At 47.6% G+C, this 15990-nt stretch overlaps 1 protein-coding gene across 3 annotated transcripts; it reads left to right on the forward strand.

The window, feature by feature from the left end:
- LOC110294003 (galactose-3-O-sulfotransferase 2) lies at positions 1–15640 on the forward strand. 3 transcript variants are annotated; one of them, XM_029481154.2, is made up of 6 exons: positions 1–33; positions 382–468; positions 691–807; positions 10896–10982; positions 12045–12303; positions 12728–15640. In XM_029481154.2, the coding sequence occupies exons 2-6, from the start codon at positions 440–442 to the stop codon at positions 13544–13546; spliced, it is 1311 nt and encodes a 436-aa protein (XP_029337014.1). In that variant the 5' UTR covers positions 1–33; positions 382–439; the 3' UTR covers positions 13547–15640. The 3 variants fall into 3 exon arrangements, with proteins under 3 accessions (XP_029337014.1, XP_029337012.1, XP_021017605.1); XM_029481152.2 differs by lacking the exon at positions 1–33 and having other exon boundaries at positions 40–468; XM_021161946.3 differs by lacking the exons at positions 1–33; positions 691–807 and having other exon boundaries at positions 40–468.
- Positions 15641–15990: the final 350 nt, after the last annotated feature.

The following is a 15990-nucleotide window of genomic DNA, read 5'->3' on the forward strand; positions in this document are numbered from 1 at the left end:
GTCCATTTGGAGCTGAGAGGGCTAACATGGACGGTGAGGAGAAAGAGAAAGTCTGACTTGACCAGGGAAATCTTCCTGGCTCAGACATCCCAGCTGCCAGGGCTCTGCCTGGTGATACAGGAAGGGGAGGCGAGTGAAGGGCCTGCTTTCCCTTCTGAGCCTTGGAAGAGGTCTCATTTCTCATTAGGATTCAACAGTTAAGCTAGGTCACTGGTGTGGGCTATGTGTGTGTGTTAGGGGTGGAGGGTAGAGGGTGGTAGAGGGTGGGGCATTGGGCACCACACCTGAGCCAGTAGGTAAGCTTCCTAGGGATTTAAGTTCAGTTTTCACTGAACCTATGCCCCACCTGGCATGCTGAGAACTGGCTGTCTTGTACTCAAGGAAGTGGGAGGTTTTGACCGGTGCTTCCCTGTCCATCTCCTGGCGGCTCTGAGGCAGGATGCTGTCCATCCTGAGAGGCACACAGAGGTAAGGTGGCTCTGGGTGGTCAGCCAAGGGGGGCACTTGCCTGCCTTCTAAAGTAGCTCAAGAAGCTGACAAAACATGTTGACCATATTTGTCTTTGAAAGGAAGTTGGCTTGGATTTGGGGAATTAGTGCTCATGTTTCATTGAAATCAATCTTTTTAGATTTTGTTTCAGCCTTTTAATGTTTGTGATGCTGAAGATTAACCCAGATATTTGCCCTTCAGTCTGTGGCTGAAGCAGCCCTCAACCATAGAATTATACCTCAAGCCCAATTTCACTCGGGACAGGAGAGCCTTTTGGAGTTTGGAAAGCCCGAAAGAAAGTTTCACCCCAGCACAGAGGTATCAGGATTACCTGGATTATTTGGGAAGATTTTTTGGTGGGGGCACTGGGATCAGGGACTTACTGGCTTGGTTCAGTGACTTTGGTCCTGGCTCATGGCTGGGACCCTGTTTTTATAAGAATGTCTGGGCTCTGAGGCCCTGACAGACTTGTCCTTGTTCAGAGCCACAGAGAGAAGGTTCACCTCTGCCCTGAATTATCTACGCTTCCCTTCTCATGGGTATTGTTGGAATATTGTAAAGAATAGATAGGCTCAGAGGTTTCCTGGTTACTGACGGTTAAAGCACAGAGTTCTGTAAACTTCAGGGCTGCCCTTAGCTTAGGGGCATTCCATACCATCCAGGTTCCTGTTGTCTCTTCCGCACCTAGTCTGATGGTGGAAAGCTTGCTGAAATTCTGTGCTTTAGAGCACTGAGCTCAAGGGAAGTCTCTCTCAGGGACAGAGCTGTCCATATGGGAGGGGGTCTGTGTGACCTTTCGAGTGGTTTCCATGGGAGGCCGATGTGGGCATGGATTCTGTGTGTCCCTGTGGTCATCTGTCACTTAAGGCCAGCTATTGTATCCCAGTCTGGAGGCTGGCTTTGCAGAGGAGTGGGTAAAGTAAGGAAGCTTAGGTATAGTTTGCTGGTGTCCACCACGTTGGCCAAAGAGGGTGGGAGAGATGAGAACTGAGGCCGAGTGTGGTGGCATATGTCTGATGTGTGAAAACTTTTTCCCTGGGGAGACGAAACTTACATTATCTACTCACCCCAGATAGGGAACCCAAGAGAACCCAAAGCACAGATACCAGTAAAGTCCAATTTGGTGAAAAATGAGTTTCATTGGGGTTACTTACAGGAGTTTGGGTGAGAGGTTACTTAAAGGAGCAGAAATGATTCAAAGTTAGCTGAATCACCAAAGCCCATCCCAGAGCATGGGTGACAGCTCACAGATCTGCGAACCTGCAGCTCAGCCTGCAGGCAGCTTAGCAGTTTGGAGGCTGTCCTTTCCAGGTGCCTCAGTTGATCTAAACCTCTTCTAGGTAGTTGTTCTGGTCTCGGTCTTAGAGATGGAGGGAGAGCCTCATCTTTTCTTGCTTACTCTGGAGGTGGGGTAGTGGTGTCTATTGAATCTGCTCAATTTCAGGGACTTCTGAAGGTATTTTGAGTTGTTTATCTGCCAGCTGAAGGAGCTTCCCACAAGATGGCATGGTTAATTCTCTGAGCAAGCCTTTATGTGACAATGCCTTTAATCCCAGCACTGAGGCCGCATAAGCAGGAAGATCTCTTGTGAGTTCAAAGCTAGCCACAGTTACAAGTGAGATCCCATTTCAATAATTAAACAACCAAGCAAAAAATAGTGAAATTACCCGCTGAGTGTGGTGGTGTATACCTTTAACCTCAGCACTGGGGAGGCAGAAGTAGGCAGATCTCTCTGATTTTGAAACCAGCCTGGACTACATAGCAACTGTAACTCAACTTTTGGCTACTTTGTTTCTTTCTTCCACCCTTCTCTGCCCTTATTGTACCCTTTCAATCCCCTGACACTAGAGAGGAGAGAAAAATGGATAGAGGGGAAAGGGATGGTGGGGGACGTTATCATTAGACTACTTTCTGCTGATCAGGACATTGAATTCCCTGGCACAAGTTTGATATTTGAGGTCAGGATCTCTAAATTTCTTCATGCTTCTTCCTTATGTATGACTACTTAACAAACCACAGACAACCTCTCATGGGGCCCTAGCATGTATATAACCTCTGAAAAGTCCCCAGAATTCCAAGTGTCACACAGTTGCTGAAACTATCTGCAGCTGGCAAAACCATGCCTCTGTTAGAGCAGGAGGCAAATGGAAGTCAGCTGCTGTGGACAATCTGAAGCTGACCCACATCCCATACCTGGGGTTAAAAGCAAAACATTCTTATAATAGTTCTATGTCTTTTTAGAGATTTGTTTGTTTGTTTTATGTATATGAGTATACTATAGCTGTCTTCAGGCACGCCAGAAGATGGTCTCAGATCCTATTGCAGATGGTTGTGAGCCACCATGTGGTTGCTAGGAATTGAAATCAGGACCTCTGGAAGAACAGTTAGTGCTCTTAATTGCTGACTCATCTACAAAATTCTCATCACAAACAATTTTCAGGACAGCCAGAGCTACAGAGAGTCTCTCAAAATCAATCAATCAATCAAACAAACAAACAAACAAACACGAAGGAAGGAAGGAAGGAAGGAAGGAAGGAAGGAAGGAAGGAAGGAAGGAAGCCAGTTTTCTGCCCAAGGGAGAGCTCCATTTTTGACCATTCTCTTATCTTTTTATGGGCCATGTTGACTGGACACTGCCTGGGAAGGGCTCTTTCTGTCAGGAATTCTAAAAAATAAATGTCTGCCTCATGATTCAATAGGGTCCTGGCCAGTTCCCAATTAGATGGCACATTGTTTTGCTTGTAGAAGTCACCTGACCTATTGTAAACCAGTGTCCATAGAAATTGACTGGCTGACTGGAGTGCTGCCATGTCTGGGGAATGGGAGGGGACATGGAGGAGAGGGTGGTATAGAATCCTTTGTGACAGGAGTGGCAATCCATGGAATTTCCGTGTCACTTGTGAACCAAACACCCGTTGCAAGAAACTAACAGAAAGAAAATTTCAGAGACGGTTAGTACTGTACATCATCTGCCTGCCTACCTTTTGGGAGGTAGCACATGAAACTCTCTGATCCGGGAAAAGCCATCCTGCTGGATCACTGGCTAGTGATACTTGCTCTGAGTTTCCAGGTGGTTCCTAAGTTGGACTTACCTCCTATATGAGTAGGTATAGGTCAAGTTACCCATTGACTAGCATGGCAGGAGGCCATGGGACTGACAGGTTGCCCTCTAGGACGATACCCAAAGTGGATAAGTGGAGGGTGGAGGAGAGGTGCCACAGTTGGGGGGAGCAGAGCTGTGGGCATGTGGGAAGGAGCATGGTGCATGCTTTCTTACAAGTAGCTTTGCTTCTTGCCTCCTTTCTGGGTATCTCAGTCTGGGTAAGATTTAAAACCAGAGTTTCTAGGTGGTCCAGATTGGAAGAACGGTACAGATTGGAAGAACGGTACAAGTTTTGTAATATTTCCAGGACCACGAACCATTTGCTGCTACCAGGGATAATCTTTGTTGCACAGTGCTTGGCCATCAGCAGGGGTTGCACTTGCCAGACAGGTGCAGTGACTTCTGTTTCTCTCTAAATTATGTTGGGATCTATGAGAGTTGTGGCCTCAGCTTTTCACAGCTTCTGCATTAAAGGCAGGGTGTGGTGAGGGGGTAGGACCAGGTGCTTGGGTAAAGAGACTTGACGGTTAGGCCTGGGGCCATTCATCAGAAAGTGTTGTTTTCTTGGTAGCTCACAAGAGCCTCACAGCTACACTGGGGAAGGGAACTGGAACAGTCTGGGGACTGCTTCCACCAGGAAGCAAACACTCCACCTGCCTCCCTCCTCTGCCCTGGCTAATGTGTGTATTAAACGACCAGCTTGAGTTGAGCTTAGTGGCAGATAGGGCATCATCTCTGATGTGCAGATGGTCTCTGTACCTTTCTTGGTAGTTGATAACTGGGTCACAAGATCCCTTTATACTGGCCCCTGTGACCATTTCACGCAGAGCAGGTGTGGGTTTCATGGTTCCCATTCCTGGGTCCCCTTCAGTGTGGAAGCCCCTTGATTGTAGGACCCGTGTGGATCACTCAAGCTGTGGAAGAAGTGGAGTTGGAGGGCTTCGATGTATATCAGGGGACCAGTTTCCGGGCAAAGACCTTAGGTTATGGCTTCCATCTAAGGGCAGAATAGACAAAAGCCTGGGACTGCCTGGGCCTGGAAGATGGTGTCCACAACAGGGATTCTTGGGAATCATGGGAAACGTGCCCTTTCCACCCATGTTCTTGACATGCACAGTGCTTGGTCCTTAGATGAGAAGACTCAACAGTACCATGGTTTCACTGAGGTCATCTAAGATCCAGCTGGTAAATAAAGCAGCCAGCCTTGAAAGTTAACTGGCTTCTTCTACAGAAAAATTAGGGCCAGCAAAGTAGCTCAGCAGGTGACCATGCTTGTTGGCCAGCCTACCAACCTGATTCTAGTCAGAGAACTCTTGTGGTGGAAGGAGACAACTGACTCCTGCAAACTGTCCACTGACATTTCACATGCATGTCATAGCATGCATGCATGCACATACACATATGAGCAAGTGCACATATGTAAAATAAATGAATAAATAAATAAATATATGTATCAAAACTTTTAAAGGAAGAATAATTGTTCCTTATTTTCTTGTCTCTCTAAGCTGGCCTTTGGAGCCAAAAGCCAGATGGTCTTACATTATAGATATATTTATGGAGATATCCTGATTCCGTAGTGCTGGTTGGAGACGCTGACAGAAGGCTTGTAAAGGACTTAGAAATGTTTGCATACATCTTGAGAGGATGGCAAAGGGACTCAAAGTGGAAAGGGTTTTTTGTTGTTGTTGCTGTTGGGTTGTTTTTTTTTTTTTTTTTTTTTTTTCGAGATAGGGTTTCTCCGTTAGCCTCGGATGTCCTGGAGCTCAGGCTGTCTTCAAATTCACAGATCCATCTGCCTGTCCATCCCCAGTGCTAGGATTAAAGGTGTGCACCCCCATTACCTGGCTCACAGTGCAAAGTTTTTTGTTTTTTGGTTTTTGTTTTTGTTTTTTGAGACAGGGTTTCTCTGTGTAGCTGTCCTGGAACTTTCTTTGTAGACCAGACTGGGCTTGAACTCAGAAATCCGCCTGCCCCTGCCTCCCAAGCACTGGGATTAAAGGCGTGCGCCACCACTGCCTGGCTCAGTGCAAAGTTTTTAAGTCAATGCTGTGAGAAAGAAGGGAAGAGTCCTTTCTCTTTCTGTACATAAGAACCAAGATTCATTTTTTAAAATTCAAGCTTCTGTTTGTCCTCATGCAGAGGATGGGCTGGGTGCAGGCAGGGTCTTGAACTATGGCTGCCCTGGACCCCTGTTCAGGCAGGGACGATGTGTGGAGGTCGTCGGCTGTGTTGAGTCAGAGGCAAGCTGGTGGGCTTTTCAGCTTGTGATTTGGGAGCCCTGGAGCCTGACTTGGTATTAGAACTGTCCCTGTAAAGTCTCATTCCTGGAAATCCATAAGACAGATGGTTAGTGTGTGCTGAAATTTTATGAATCTGAGAGGAGGCCAGTAAGAGACAGCATGTTTAAGGAAGGATTTTTATGTAGAAGAATAAACGGATGTCTGGGGAAGAGAAGAAGGTGAGCAGTCCTTTGGCTTTGTTCTGCACTGTTCTTATCAGATGGCGATGTTATTCTAAGTACAGAAGGCTGTAAACTGTCCAGCCCTTTGCAGTCACCTCCCCAGGGAGTGCTAGCCATAGTGACATGGGGTGGAGCCTAGGTTGATATTGGGAAGACTCATGGCCTCTAACTCAATGACATGTGTTCAGTAGACATTCTACAACATCATTTCTGTCTTCTGTTTTTCAACTGTCTCTGTGTCAACACTGTTCATCCAGGAGAGAGATCACCCGGAAACTGAGTGTATCTGACCCATTTTAGACCACTGCAGTTGTGATGCCCATTTCATTCCTTCATTTCATAGGGACTGTGATGCATATTTAATTCCTTCATTTCACAGAGGGACCAAGGCATCTCCTCTGGGGAGCTCCTGAGCTCTGTGTCTATACAGATTTTCAGGGAGTGTGTGGGGACATGACTGACACACATCAGAGGTGACATGTCCCATCCTAGCTAGGGTAGAACTTTGAATGGCACTGTGGGGTGGCAGTGGGTAGTGGTGCTACATTGGGGTGTGTCTTAGTTAGGGTTGTACTGCTGTGAACAGATATCATGACCGAGGCAACTCTTATAAGGACAACATTTAATTCAGACTGACTTACAGGTTCAGAGGTTCAATCCAGTATCATCATGGCAGCATCCAGGCAGGCATGATGCAGCAGGAGCTGAACATTCTATATCTGAAATTTCATCTGAAGGCCACTAGGAGAACATTGGCTCCCACATGGTTAGGAGAAAGGTCTCATTGCCCAACCCCCCTAGTGACACAGTTCGCCCAACAAGGCCATACCTCCTAATAGTGCCACTCCCTGGGATAAGCATATTCCAACCATCTTAGGGTCCTGAGGGGTTTTATGCTGTATGTCATTATGGGATGCCCACATGTATGATGGCTTGTGTGTCTGGGGAAGGCAGGAGACAAATACGACTGGAAGAAGCTCAGTTAGTAGCTGTAGTTTCTGAATTATATATATAGGTGCAGCCTCAAGAGGGTTTCTGCCATAGGTGGAGCCCCATGTTTGTCCATGCGTAAGACCTGGAAAATGTAGCCTTCTTGGAGGAGCAAGCATCCTTAGCCCCCACACTAGAGTCCCTAATGACTGTTTCCTATCAGAGGTGCCCAGTGTTCCTTAGAGACATGGATGAGTCTAGGCCTGGGCCAAGAAAGTGGAAAATGAGTTTGGTGGATCAACAATCTTACAAAGACCAGGGATAGGAAGCCAGTGGTGGGCAGGACTCGTGCATTGACCAAAGCCTTGTAGTGGCAGCCAAGAGTGTTTTGTAGCCCCATATATGGTGTGGGATGCTAGGGTCTGGTTGGACTTGCTTGGTTGGGAGACAGAGTTTTAGGGGTGAAGAACAACTCATGATTCCCACAGTACAGAAGATTGCCAACTGTCTTTCCACACACCCACTTTGAACTTTGGCCATTGTGAACCATCAGCCTGAAACATGGGCAGCAGATGTTACTGTTGTTAACAGCCCAGAAAAGGTACTCAGCCTAGAGCCTTGAGTTGGAGCCAGCTAGGATGTGTGTCATCTGTTCATGTGGCTACTGTCCTAAATGTCCTGGTAAGGAAAGAGCAGAGACTAGCCAGTACCCAAGAAAGCTCTAGCTATGAGCATTTGGAAGGGGGGCATAGATAAGTGTTTTGTCTACAATGGTAAGAAAAGCTAGCAAATCTAAGTAAATGCCAGGGAAGCTAGGACAGAAAACTCTTGTTGACGACATGGTTAGAGGAACCGTGTCCTGTGGGATGAGATCCAACACTTCCCTGGGTAGATAGGCAGCAGCTTAGTAAAGCACTGCTGCTTTATATCCATGCCAGCATACTGTTCTGGACTGTGGAATTGGAATGTCCTGCCTTACCAGCTCCTGCTGTGTATGCAAGCTCAGCCTGGCCAGGTTTTGGCCCTGTTATCCCCTCTCCTTCCTTTCTGACCTACACCAGAAGGTCATTTTTTCCTGCAGGGACAAATCTTTGATAGGGATGACTGGGGATGAGAAAATTAAAAAGAAAAAAAAAAGGTAGGAAAGTTGGGAGTAAGAAGTCTTGTATAAATGGATAGGTTATGACAATTAAGCATCTTATTTATCATTTGCAAGGAGGTATTTGAACAGAGTCAGCAAAAGGCTATCATGTATTGGGACAAAGTCAGCAAGAAATAATCAAGTCATGCTGTAAAATAGGGAACATTGGATATCTCAAGTGCACCAAAAGTCATAGGCCAGCACTCAGTGACATCGAGACCACGTACCACAGCCTTCATGGAAGGGAAAAATCGAGTTCCCAGGATCTGAAACAGAAATTTCCCCAAGGCATCACAGGCCTTGCCAAGCATATTCTGGCTTTAGAGAAGGGACTAAGTGTTTTAATTAGCCAGGCTGGCCCTAAATATTTTCTACCTCTTCCAAACAAAAGTTTGGACCCACAAGCCATAGGATATTAATGGGTTTTCACATGTAGGTTAGAGTAAGTGCTGTTACAGAGTCCCTCCCTGCTGGTTACCATGAGGCTGCTCTAAAAGAATGCATTGGTGGAGAGGTGACCAGGCTGTCTTGGGGTGGGTGATACACTTGTTTGCTCTGGACATAGTAACTGTGACCAAGCATACCCTATAGACTCCCAGGTTGAGCATCCTAGAGTCACATAGTCTTCATCAAAGCCAAAGGAGGGTATCCAGGCCCAGACAGGTGCTGGACAGAGGTCTCAGAGAACTATAATCCAAATCTGTTCAGTTGTCCTCTTTTTAAGAAAGATTTCTTTATTTCATTTATATGAGCACACTGTAGCTGTCTTCAGACACACCAGAAGAGGGTATCGGATCCCTTTACAGATGGTTATGAGCCACCACGTGGTTGGTGGGACTTGAACTCAGGACCTACTCGAAGAGCAAGTGGCCAGTGTTCTTAACCACTGAGCTATCTCTTCAGTCCCCCAATTCTCTACTTAAACTGTGCGCATCATCTGTTTTTATGTCACCTGGTGCATGGGGCACAGTCATCTCAGGAGGAGTTCCCACCCTTCCCAGTATCTATCAAAATGTCCTCACAGAGCTTATCTGAAAGCTCAAAAAATCCACTCACGATTGCGTTTGTGGGAAATTGAGGAGCCAGCCTGATGCTTGGGAGTTGGGGAGCAGGTAACTGCTCACAGAGCATTGGCTGCTCACTGGAAAGCTAGAGCCATTCACTGCATTGGTGAATGTAGACTCTTAGTCTACAGCAGGAAATGCTCAAGGAGGCAGGAAAACAACCAAAACCCAAGATCTCCCAGGCCAGGAATTGTAGGAAGATTCTGGAATGTTATTTCTTTAAAACAAACAAACGAACGAACAAACAAACACCCCAAAGACACAGAAAAAGTAACAGATTCCCAGTGCAATTGTTAATCCCAGAGGTGGAATATGGAGCTGCTTCAGACTGTCTACACCTGCTGACTACAATGTTCCTTTCGCCCTAGCAGAGGCATTGTTTTGCCAGCAGCAGATAGTTTTTGAGATTGTGTGACGTTTGGAATTCTGGGAATTTTTCAAAGGGTATATAAATACTAGGTCCTCATAGGCTGGGTGGGTGGTTTTTGGTCATTCTGGGGGTTCTCTGTGGTTTGTTAGTAGTGGTGTTCAAAGAAGAAACAAGAAGTTAGATTCAGAGATCTTTCTTTGCTCTCTATTCTCTTTTTTCCCCTATGTGTTGAGAGGGGTGAAATGGGAGGTGAGGGGAGGGTGGACTGAGTGTGGGGAAAGGAAGAACACACAAAGTAGCAAAGAGAAGTAAAGAAGAGACAAGAAGGAAGTTAGATTCATAGATCTCTCTCTCTCTTCTCTCTCTCTCTTTCTCTGTCTTCATCTTCCCTCCCTCCCTCCCTCCTCCCTCTCTTCATTATCTAGTAATGGGGGCAGAGAATAAGGTGAAGAAATAGTGGGTGGGAAGAAGAACTCACAAAGTAGCAAAGGCCAGCTACAAGGAAAGCATGGTTTTATTATACTCTACTACAGGTAGAGGGTGCCTGCAGCCAGAGTGGCTCCTGTGTTGGTTCTGTGTCCCTGATTATCCCGGGCTATGAAATATGCAGCTGCAGAGGCCTGCTGTCCAGGCAGCTCTGACAACCCATCATGCTTTTCACTATGGCTTGGCTTGAGTCAGGGACAGATGCACAGCAGCAGCAAATCCCCTGAAAGGCTTCTGCTTTTGTTTCAGCAGGTGGAATGGCAGCACACTCTGTCTCAGGATGTCTACTTGGCAGCCAGCTGCCTGACATAACACCTCCCACACAGGGAGATTTAAGCAAGAACAGTTCCTTTCAGTACTGTGGAAGCTAGAGTCTGTGAGAAGGAAGGGAGTGTGTGTGTGTGTGAGCATGTGTGAGTGTGTACATTCCTGGGGCTGGATCTCTCCAGGGCTTGAAGACAGCACCTGTCTTTGTCCTCACAGGGTGAGGTTGGGTGTGGTGAGGAAGGAAGCTTGGTGCTTGTTTTCTCATCAGGATCCTAATCCCCAATGTTCCCGTTTGTGTCCTTAGCAGGACACTATCCTATTTCAAGGCCCATTTCAAACTGTTTTTCTATTGGGGGCCGGGGCCTTACTATGGGGCTCAGCACATATGTCTACTCTTCAGTCTTTCCTCTGCAGCTCAGAGGCTTGGGAGGGCTTGTAAGACCCCAGCCCGAGGTGCTCCAGGTTCTGAGACAAGCAGGCCTGGGTCACCCTGCTCTGGGCTTATTACCAGTTATCACAGGGCTCCTTGCTGAGCAGTTATGGGGCTTTGTATCCAAGTGGCACTAAGCAGGTACTGCCCACAGGTCCTTCCAGGTGGCACTCTGGTTCCTGGTCCTGGCTGTGATCCTGCTGGTTGGTTTCCTGCATGTGGACTTCAGACTACTCATACCGTAAGTCCTGTGCAGATGTGTTATGCTCTTGGGGGCTGAGCTCTTCCCCTGCAGCCCCAAGGTCAGTACCATGACCCCGTCCTGCCTGCTTTATGAACACAAGCACTCACTCACTTCCCTTCTGAGCATCAGTGTCCTCTCTAGGAGAGGGTGGTGAGCTATGCTTGTCTTGGGCCTGTCTCGTGTAGTGACTACAAGAGACAGGCCCACTAGGAAGGTTTACTAGGGGACTCTGGGGAACAGGCCTGTCCTGTTCAGCCTCGACTGGGAAAGGAACTGAGAAGAATGGAGTGTATAGTAGGAGCCTTGGGAAGGCTACCTTCTGGCCTACAAAGATGGCCTGGCTTCTAGCATGACTTTCAGGTGGTAAGGTCATGACTGTGCTCCATTGGCACCAGACTCCAGAACATTCTCCCCCTGCCTGCCAAGACTACATCATCCAGGGGGTGGCCATCTATGCACAACCAACTGCCTCCCAAGTCAGTGTTTTCTTCAGGATTCTGTGAGGGTCTCAGTTCCTTCTCCTTCACGTCTCCCCTGGTCAGGTTTGTATAAGGAGGGGTAAACTGTCCTCTGAGAAAATGCTGTGTCCCAAGGTCCACTGGATCCTGCCCCTCACCATCATTGCTAACTTTGCTGGCTTATATTAAGTCAGGAGTATGGCTGGTGATCCAGGCATCCGAGTCCATCCTAGCGTTTCTAAGGCTGGCTGACCTTGGCTGAGGTCACAGAGTCACTGCCATACAGGGTTTGCTGGGAGACAGACAGCAGATTTTGGATCCAAGGGTGATTCTTGGGGTCTGAGGTATCCCATGGCTGTCACGGGAACAGACAGTATAGCTGTGGAGAACATCTTGCTATGAGGGGAAATTGTATCTGTCACAGAGAATCCCCTTGGCCTGAAAGAATACAGAGTGGCAGAGCTGGGCTGGGGACACAGTGCTGTGAGATGGCGAGAGGAAATAGAATAAGGACCCATGTTAAGGGGTACTCCTTGAGGGGTGCTGTTGAAGGCTTGTGGCTCCATTACTGATGATATGCTCGCTGTACTCTTCGGTTCAGGGACAAGGTCCAGGAACCACCGGTCACAAACATCATGTTTCTCAAGACGCACAAGACAGCCAGCAGTACAATACTCAACATCCTCTACCGCTTCTCAGAGTCTCACAATCTAACCACAGCACTGCCTGAGGGCTCTAGAGTCCATCTGGGCTACCCCTGGCTTTTTGTGACACGGTATGTGGAGGGCCTGAAGCAGGACAACCGCCTGCAGCATCACTTCAACATCATGTGCAACCACCTTCGGTTCAACTATCCTGAGGTGCGAAACATGGTGGCTGGGGTGGGGTGGGGGTGGGGTGTGGCTAGAGCTGCATTGCTTGGAACTGTGGGTGTAACTATGGGGCTCCCAGGTGTGGGGTTGGCTTGGAGTGGCCTATAGATCCTGTCAGACCATTCTGTTTAGGCTGCCAATGGCCTGTAATTGCTCTTGGCATGAGACACATAGCCTCAAGGCTGTCTTCCTGAGGGCATCCCAACCCTCTCTCACATCTCTGAATTTCTGGTTCTGGAAGAACATACTGGGCTTTTGTTGCCCCCTCAACTTTGGCACTTGCTCCCTTGGTGTAGGAATGAGGCTCCAGCTCTGTTGAGGGAGCTGGGACAGGTGCGAGGTGAGGCTTCATGGGCAGTTGCACAGTTCATCCAACAGCGTCTTTAGTCCCACCTACTTCTTCTCCAAACAGGTGCAGAAAGTCATGCCCAGTGACACCTTCTACTTCTCCATCCTCCGGAACCCAGTTTTCCAGCTGGAGTCCTCCTTCATCTATTATAAGGACTATGTACCTGCCTTCCAGAGGACCAAGAGCCTGGACGAATTCCTGGCAGATCCATGGAAGTACTACAACGCTAGTGTGAGCCTGCGCAATGTCTATGCGAAAAACAACATGTGGTTTGATTTTGGCTTTGACAACAACGCCCCAGCTGACATGGACTATGTTCGCAAGTGCCTTTCGGAGGTGGAGCAGCGATTCCATCTGGTGCTCATTGCAGACTACTTTGATGAGTCTATGGTGCTGCTGCGCAGAAGGTTGCGCTGGCAGCTGGATGACGTCGTGTCCTTCAAGCTGAACGTGCGCAGCCAGAGTACTGTCTCCCACCTGACGCCCGAGAGCCAGGAGCGTGTCCAGCACTGGTGTGCGCTGGACTGGCAGCTCTACCAGTATTTCAATCGCACGTTTTGGACCCAGCTGCATGCGGAGCTAAGCCCACGCCAGCTCACAGAAGAGCTGGAGCAGCTGCGGGAGAGGCAGCGCGAGCTCACGGCCCTGTGTCTTCAGGATCCAGAGCCCAAGAACCTGACACACATAGATGACCGGAATCTGCGCCCTTACCAGAGTGGAAAGGCCAATATTCTGGGCTACAACCTTAGGCATGGTCTGGGCACCACCACACTGCATATCTGTCAGAGAATGGCGATGCCCGAGCTCCAGCACATGGCCCATATGTACTCTCTGCAGTTTCCCAACAAGACTCCCAAGGATATCCCACTCATGAAAAAGTAGGGGTTTGGCTAAGTGACTCTTTCTTCCCAGTCTACCTTTCCAAAGTGAAACTGTCAAGATACCCATCCATCTGCATCTCTGGGAGAGGGCCTTACACCTAAGACAACAGGCACAGCTGTTCCATATCTGAATCCACCCATTGTAGAGACATGGACAGGCAAGAATGCTAGTGCCCTTAAATTATGTTTTCACAGAGACAGTCTAAGCAGCCCACCAGGTGAACATCAGCCCAAGGGAACACCGGAGCGTAGACATCGGGCCTGTGGATCCAAGAAGAGACCTACAACTGTTCCCTGGGATTTTGTAGCCACATTGATTCAGCACCGGTGACAATGCCATGCCTGTACAGGGTTCGGAGGCTCAGAGGTGGGCCAGGGAGAGACGGGATGAATAGGCAGCCTTCCATTTTATGAAGAACAGTGTAGACTGAGAGTTGTGAAAGTTGTTGGTTAGCCTGAGCACAGACACAGTCTACTTTTTAGCTTCCAGTTGAACAGTCCTGAAGGAGAAAGTGCCTGACTTGCCACAGGTTCTCTGAGAAGCTCAGGTACCTTTGGTTGCCTTGGAAACCGTGTTGTGTATAATCTCAGGGATCATCTTTTGGGTGCCTCTCTTAGTCATTCATAGTTAGGAGAGATACTAACTACTGAGGACCCAGCTCTCAGGATGAGGTACCTGGTTCCTGGGGTACTCAAACAGGGAAAAGAAGCCATTGTCACATACTCAGCCCAGACTGTCTGCCTGAGCCTTGCTTGTTGAGTTTTGGTGGAGGCTTTTCTTCTGTGTCCAAGGCCACAGAAAAGACATCCCATGCTCCTTTGGACCTCAATTTAATATGAAAAGTATTGTCAAAGAAAAAAGTAATTTTTTGTAAGTTTAGAGATGGTACAATGAGTTTGTCAATCCAAAAGAGAATTGAGAATTGACTCTCCCAAACTGAACAGAGGTATTCAGAATGCCAGGGATGCTGGCTCAGACCTTTAATCCTGGCACTGGGGAGTTAGAGGCAAACAGAACTCTGACTTCAAGGCCAGCCTGGACTACAGAGTGAGTTCCAGGACAGCCAGGCTACAAAGCATGACCCTGTCTCAAAACAAGACAGAAAACCACAAACAAACACGCTAACAGAACAATCAAACAAAAATACAAATTACTGAATGTAGACAAAATTGCTCTTAATAAACTTGAGTCCTCTGGAAGAGAAGTGAAAAAAAAGACCCCGAACAACATGTTCTCAGACCAAGTTCTCAGCATGAAGGGGATTTATTTGCCCTAGAGGGACAGAGGATATGGATAATGGACAAAGATGGGAGGGTTAGGTGTGTCTGTCCCAGAGTGGGACAGAGGACTGCCTCTGGATAGAGAGAAAACAGATGTGGCCCATAGGAAAATGGCAGTTAGGGATTAAAGGGAAACCCTGTGTTAGGATGAGGTGTTTAATTTTAATTGAGCATGTTAATTAGGCGAACCAAAGGGGGCTTTCGGTTGCTGGACTTCAATACTTTGATAGCTGGACCTTGGTGGTCAGTCTCAGGAGGAGGAAGTGGGCAAATGACCTTGGTTACTAGCTTTAAGAGTGTTAGCAGGGCGGAGAGGGTGCAGAAGATCAAGGCCTGCCATAGCTGTGCTCGCCTTGCTGGAGCTGGCCAGAGTCCCTTCATGAAGAAGTTTTCTTAGCTCTGAGCCATGTCTCCAGCTCCTTAGTTAGAACTTTTCATTCTTAGTATCCTTAATCTTTTTCTTTTTCTTTTTGTCAGTTCTGGGGGTTGAACCCAGGATCTCAAGTGTGCTAGGCAAGTGACCTGACACTGAGCCGTGACCCCAACCCTGAAACCTTCATTTCTAGGGAAGACTCAGGAACAAAGAAAGATCCAGTTGTCACACACAATCACTTAAATTGTCAATTAAATTGTCTCTGTCTTTCACCCATATACATTGAACATTTGACATTGCTTCATATAATTAGGCGAGCCAAAGGGACTGACTCTCTAATAGGGCTTCTCTCTATCCAGAGGCAGTCCTATGTCCCACTCTGGAACAGATACCCCTAACCCTCCCATATTTGTGTGTGAGTGTGTGTGTGTGAGAGAGAGAGAGGGGGGTGGGGGAGGGAGGGAGGGAGGGAGAGAGAGAGGGGGGAGAGAGAGAGAGAAAAATTCTTGAAAATACTTTGTTTCTTTTACACATGCTTTTTTCTCAGGAAAACTTAGAACTTAAGATGCTGAGTACTTGAATTACACGTAGCAACTGATTTTTGTTCTGTCTTAAGATTTATCTATTTTTATTTAAATGAGTACACTGTAGCTGTCTTCAGACAAACCACAAGAGGGCATCGGATCCCATTACAGATGTTTATGAGCCATCATGTGGTTGCTGGAAATTGAACTCAGGACCTCTGATCAGTGCTCTTAACTATTGAGCCATTTCTCCAGCTCCAGAGTATC

This window comes from Mus caroli, unplaced genomic scaffold (assembly GCF_978045245.1).
Source record: "Mus caroli unplaced genomic scaffold, Mus_caroli_1 scaffold_1, whole genome shotgun sequence".
NCBI classification, from domain to species: Eukaryota; Metazoa; Chordata; class Mammalia; order Rodentia; family Muridae; genus Mus; species Mus caroli.

What these genes read in the sequence shown, in the direction of transcription:
- LOC110294003 (XM_029481154.2), top strand. Translation starts at nt 440, where the DNA reads ATGCTGTCCATCCTGAGAGGCACACAGAG. An exon ending in AGTTTCACCCCAGCACAGAG is followed by an intron (nt 808 to 10,895) that starts GTATCAGGATTA and finishes TACTGCCCACAG; the next exon opens with GTCCTTCCAGGTGGCACTCT. An exon ending in GACTTCAGACTACTCATACC is followed by an intron (nt 10,983 to 12,044) that starts GTAAGTCCTGTG and finishes TCTTCGGTTCAG; the next exon opens with GGACAAGGTCCAGGAACCAC.